Source organism: Chiloscyllium punctatum, chromosome 40 (assembly GCF_047496795.1).
Source record: "Chiloscyllium punctatum isolate Juve2018m chromosome 40, sChiPun1.3, whole genome shotgun sequence".
NCBI lineage: Eukaryota > Metazoa > Chordata > Chondrichthyes > Orectolobiformes > Hemiscylliidae > Chiloscyllium > Chiloscyllium punctatum.
The window spans coordinates 67585501-67591500 of NC_092778.1; the positions used below are offsets into that span (position 1 = coordinate 67585501).

The window sequence follows — 6000 nt, forward strand, 5'->3', positions numbered from 1 at the left end:
AAACAAACTGCAGTCAAGGACCATTATCTGACCACATTAATATTGGTTGCAGGGGCCCTCCAAGGTGTGCTACAATAAAATCACAAAGGTCTCATAGATGGTACCTCCCAAACTCAGAACCTCAACCAATTAGAAGGACAAGATGCACAGGAGCACAGCCTTTTCCAAGTTATATTTCCAAGTCAGGAAAATGGATATCATTCCTTCATCACCACTGGGTGAATTTCCCTGAACCCACTTCACTATCAGCTCCTCAGAGAAATCGGGGAGGGTAATAAATGCTGGCCCTATCACCAATGCCCACATCTCATGACTGAAGAAGGATCTAAAGAAAGAAAGGAAAATAGGATCAATCAGCTAGCTTTACTAAAGACCAGAACAGCGTAATGGGCCAAATTGCTTCATTTCAGCTGCATTCTTCATCATCATCTTTGGCTGTCTCATCGATAATCTTCCCTTTGTCACAACATCAGAATTGGGCTGCCTCACCAATAGCTCCATTTACACTTTCGCAGACAAAAATGACACTCGATTTATAAAGTTAAAAAAAAGTTATCACCAAAAGGTTTATGTGGAAATACTAGCTTTCGGAGCACTGCTCCTTCTTCAGTTGGCCAGAATTTACTAATGCCTGCCTTGACAGTATACCATGGCTGTTAGGTGGACTACATATACAATGCACTGCTTCCTGACAGTTTCTTGGTAGCCAGCCAGGCAGTTCTGGACTTACAACACCCAAAAAGGCAGATGCTTGGGATGAAGTTCCTCTGCAAGGCATCAGCCTAATGTGTGCCTATATCACAATTTCTTCAGTCACTGGGATCCAGGAAGCTGCTAGTAACAGCACTGTGGAATGCCTTCACCAGACCGAGTACAGTAATTAAAGTTGGTGACGCACCATCACCACTCAACAGAAATGAAGATTAGATTCCCTACAGTGTGGAAACAGGTCCTTCAGCCCAACCAGTCCACACCGACCCTCCGAAGAGTAACCTACCCAGACCCATTTCCCTCTTACTAATGCACCTAACACTATGGGCAATTTACCATGGCCAATTCACCAGTGGGAGGAAACCCACACAGACAAGGGGAAAATGTACAAACTCCACACAGACAGTCGCCTGAGGCTGGAATCGAACCTGGGACCCTGGAGCTGTGAGGCAGCAGTGCTAACCACTGAGCCACCGATAATTGTTTAACAGCAACACGCACATCCCAGGAATGAGCAAACATGAGAAAACTTCAAACAATGATCAACATGCGGAGAACTGTTTTGGAATGCAGGCAGCATTTCCCAGTCATGAAGCTGGAGTTTTGTTCTTGGAACACATACATGAAAGGTTGCTTAAAAATGCCAATGTAAACAAAGTCACAAATTTTAAGTTATTTTAAAATAAACCACATCGCCAAAATAGATGTAGTTTGACTGAATAAAAACATCTTAAGCAACCCCAGTACTTTGCCAGAACACATGCCACATGTTATGAAAAATAAAGCTTACTGTCGGAAGTTTCTGACCTGATGTAGTTAAAATCAGCTTTCAGGTGGATGGATGACCCATTTGTACTTTTCTTCAATGCCAGGATACCATTCTGCCATTCTTCCACAGCTGGCCAGTCAGATAATGAAATATAGCATTCACAAGCTTTATTTGCCAAATAATTCACAACTTCAGGAGAAGTATCACTTTGTTTAGTAAGGACAGTTTTCTTGCTTTCAGCTGTATAAAACAAAGCTCCATTAATCATGATGCAAAAGTTGCAGCTTTTGTTAAATAAAATGACAGCAAAGTCAGATGATTCACCTTGTACTCATGTTGTCTACAAGACCATTTGGATGAAACTATAGGAGCCATGGTTAGTAAGTTTGGAGTCGACACCAAAATTTGGAGTATAGTGATAGTGAAGAAGGGTATCTTGGAATATAATGGGATTTTGATCAGTTGGGCAAATCAGCCAAGGAATGACAGATGGAGTTTACTTTAGATAAGCGAGAAACAAACCAGGGTAGGACTTACAGTTAATGGTAGGGTCCTGGACAGTGTTAGCAGAGACCCCTAGGGATGCAGGTACATAATTCTTTAAAGGGCATCACAGGTGGAGAGGGTGGCGAGGGCAACATTAGGCACACTTGTTTTCATCAGTCACAACACTGAGTACAGGAGTTGGGATGGCGTGTTACAGCTGTACAATGCCGCAAACAATAACACAAAATACTGGAAAAGCTCAGCAAGTCTGGCAGCATCCAAGAAGAGCAATCAGCGTTAACATCTCAGGGCCAGTGCCCATTCCTCAGAACTAATGGTAGCTAGGAAAGTGCCGGTTTATATGCAGATGACAGGGTGGGGGAGAGAGAGAGAGGGAGGGAGTAAGGAGTAAATGGTAGGTGGGGATAGAGCCCAAAAACAAAGACGACAGTTGGACAGACAGGGGTGGATAACAATCCAGCTGGGAGAATGAATAGCTGTTAAGGGAGACTATTAGTGGCTACCAGTGGGTGGTGTGTAATGGCAGACTGTGATAACAAGGCTTGGTGTGTGGGGCTGGAGGCTGGGGCATGGAAGAGTTCAGGCCCTAAAATGATTGAACTTGATACTGAGTCCACAGGCTATAAGGTCTCCAAGCGGAAACTAGGTGTTGTTCCAGCTTATGCTGAGCTTCGCTGGAGCACTGCAGCAAGCCTGAAACAGAGATGTTGGCCAGGAAACTGGGTGGGTGGGGGTGGTTGCAGTGGCAGACAACTGCAAGCTCAGGGTATTTTGTGTGGGCAGAATGTAGACGTTCTGAGAAGTAGCCTGCCCCTCCCTTGTCCAACTTCCACTGGGACTTCTTCTGTCCACTCTTCCTTCACTGCCAACATCCCATTACAGCCCCTTCGCACCTTCCCCTGCAACCGTTGAAGGTGTAACACCTGTCCACTCACCACCTCCCTCCTCAGTATCCGAATGGCCTAAACACACCTTCCAGGTGAAGCAGCACTTTACTTGCACTTCACACAATCTAGTCTGTGTTCATTGCTCACAGTGTGGTCTCCTCTACACTGGGGAAACAAAGCACAGGCTAGGTGACCGCTTCACAGAACGCCTACATTCTGTCCACAAACAAAGACCCTGAGCTTCCAGTTGCCTGCCACTTTAACACCCCACCCTGTTCCTTGGCCAACATTTCTGTCTCAGGCTTGCTGCAGTGCTCCAGCAAAGCTCAGCAAAAGCTGGACGAACAGCACCTCATTTTCTGCTCAGGGACCCTGCAGCCCTCTGGACTCAATATTGAGTTCAATCATTTTAGGGCCGGAACTCTATGTCCTAGTCCCCAAACCCATATGCCAAGCCTTGTTATCACAGCCTGTCTTTACACACTACCTGATTTACAGCACCCGCAGTTCTTTCAGTTTTTACTGATAAGGCCACATTTGGAGTACTGCATACAATTCTGGTTGCCCTGCTATAGGGTGTGCAATAAAACATTCACATGGATATTATCAAAACTATAAGGTTTGAGTTATAAATCCAGAGATCCAGAAGAGGCTGGATCGGCTGGGACATTTTCCCCTGGAAAATCAGAGGCTGAGGGGTGACCTCAAAGGTTTATAAAATCATGATGGGCAAGAATAAGATGAATGGCAAAAGGTTTCTTTGCCAGGGTGGGAAAGCCCAAAACTAGAGAACATAGGCTTACAGTGAGGGGGAAAAGATTTTAAAGGGACTCGAGGGGCAACTTTTTCCAGAGTGGTGTGTGTGTATGGAATGAATTGCCAGAGGAAATGGTAGAGATGGGTGTAATTACAACACCTAAGGGACATTTGGACATGAACACGGATAGGTACATTTGAGAGAGATAAGGGCCAAATGCAGGCAAATAGGACTAGTTTAGTTTGGGAAACATCCTTGGCGTGGACAAGTTGGACCGAAGGGGACCCAAGGGTCTGTTTCTGTGCTGTACAACTGTGATTCTACATGCAGGTTAGGTGGATTGGCCAGGTTAAATTGCCCCATGTGTCCACGTTAGGTGGGTGAGCCATAGTAAATGTGGGGTTATGAGGTTAGGACATATGGGCTGGGCCTGGGTGAGACACTCTTTGGAGGGTCAGCGCAGACTCAAATGGGCCGAATGGCCTCTTCCTGCACTGTAGGGATTCTATAAAATAATAGCTACATTAAGGTGATTGAAAGGGACAGAACTGGCAATGAAACTTGCTCAATGGTACAACACAGCTTCCATATGAATAATGCACTCAGCTGCAGATTATTCAACGTTTTAGGTTGCAGCTTTACACTAGCTCAGCACTAGCCAGAATGACAGCATACTTTCATTACTTTTTTAAAAAGCTGTACACGTAAGCCCAAAACGCAGCTCGTAAACACTGATTATGTCTCATTGAGAACAGCTTCCTCCTGGCAAAGTGGTATCACAGTAAAATGTATTGCTTTCATAGTTTAGTTAAACACGAGTGAGTCATACATTCAAGATTAAGGAGAGGCTAGATAGGCTGGGCCATTTTTCACTGGAGTGTAGGTGGTTTATAAAACCATGAGGGGTATAGATAGGGTGAATGGCAGGTGTCGCTTCGCTAAGGTGGGGGTGTTCAAGACTAGGGGACACATTTTTAAAGGTGAGAGAAAAAAACATTTAAGACAGACATGAGGGGCAACTCTTCACCCACACCCCCAAGAGTGGCTCGTGTGTGGCATGAAGTTCCAGAGGAAGTGGCAGCTGTGGGTACAGTTACAATGTTTAACAGACATTTAGATAAGTTCATGAATAAGAAATGTTTGAGGCGTGTGGACCAAGGCAGGTGGTCTGGTTTAGGTTGGGATTCTTGGCAGCATGAACTGATTGGAACGAGGAGCTTGTTTCCGTGGCTGCATGACTACAAGTGCATCAAGGAGTGCCAAAATAGAATGCTGTTATCAGGTCTTGCTAACAGGTTTTTTCTTTCATAAAAAGCAAAATCACTTTTCCTGTTCATATAACAAAATGTCAAGTCTCTCACCGAATAGAATATAGCAAACTTCCATATGAAGAAAAAAAATCAGACTGTTCAAAATGGCAGAGTGGAAATTGTTGATGTTTTGTAAAGCTTGCGAGGAAAAAAAACTAGAGACCTGCAATATCAGGATGAAGTAGTAACATGTACCTCACGGAAAGTAAAATTCACACAGCTACTAGTGGAATAGAAACAATGGGATGCTGCTGTCATTTCTGTATTGAAATCACCCAATCTTATAAACAAGACATTTTTAAGGCATTTTCACAATTTCAGACCAACTCAAAGCTGAAAAGAGGTACGACTGATCTTTCATCCCTCATACAAAATGAAAATGAATTTTGTATTTCCATGGATCCTGTTCATTCCACAATAATCCCCAACTGAGAGGTTTGGTAATTTGGCTAATATTTATGCCAGGAGAAAGTGAGGACTGCAGATGCTGGAGATCAGAGCTGAAAATGTGTTGGTGGAAAAGCGCAGCAGGTCAGACAGCATCCAAAGAGCAGGAGAATCAACGTTTCCTGAAGAAGGGCTCATGCCCGAAACGTTGATTCTCCTGCATTCCTGATGAAGGGCTTATGCCCGAAACGTCGATTCTCCTGCTCCTTGGATGCTGCCTGACCTGCTGCGCTTTTCCAGCAACACATTTTCACAATGTTTATGCCACCCAAGCTAGTCACAAGATAATGACAAAGTAGACACCGAATCCTTCTTTAGTTCATTCTTCTTTCAAGTAAAGAACATCACGTATTATTTTTCACGTTTGGTCTATCAACTCTCACTCACCATTCCCTGTATGTTTCGGGCTGGCAAGGTTACTACCAGTGCTGGCAATGGACACTTTGAGAAGGGATTTATCAAGACCTTTAATACAGCAGTCTACTCCAGTCATGGCACATAGTTGCTCCTGGTATTCATTTGATGCCCTTTCAAACCTGAAGGTGATAGAATACAAGGTCATGTAGCAAACCACATTTTTAGAAGATATTTCAAGGGCTGTATAACAAACTG

At 44.1% G+C, this 6000-nt stretch overlaps 1 protein-coding gene across 3 annotated transcripts in view; it reads right to left on the bottom strand.

Annotated features, from left to right (window-relative positions):
• smg1 (SMG1 nonsense mediated mRNA decay associated PI3K related kinase) overlaps positions 1-6000 on the bottom strand; it is a 173947-nt gene that overhangs the window by 91443 nt on the left and 76504 nt on the right. For all 3 annotated transcript variants that reach the window (XM_072560185.1, XM_072560184.1, XM_072560186.1), the window contains exons 24-25: positions 5776-5924; positions 1519-1720 (exon numbers count right to left, since the gene is read on the bottom strand). In XM_072560185.1, coding sequence (XP_072416286.1) covers positions 1519-1720; positions 5776-5924 — 351 coding nt within the window. The remainder of the gene's footprint in view (positions 1-1518; positions 1721-5775; positions 5925-6000) is intronic.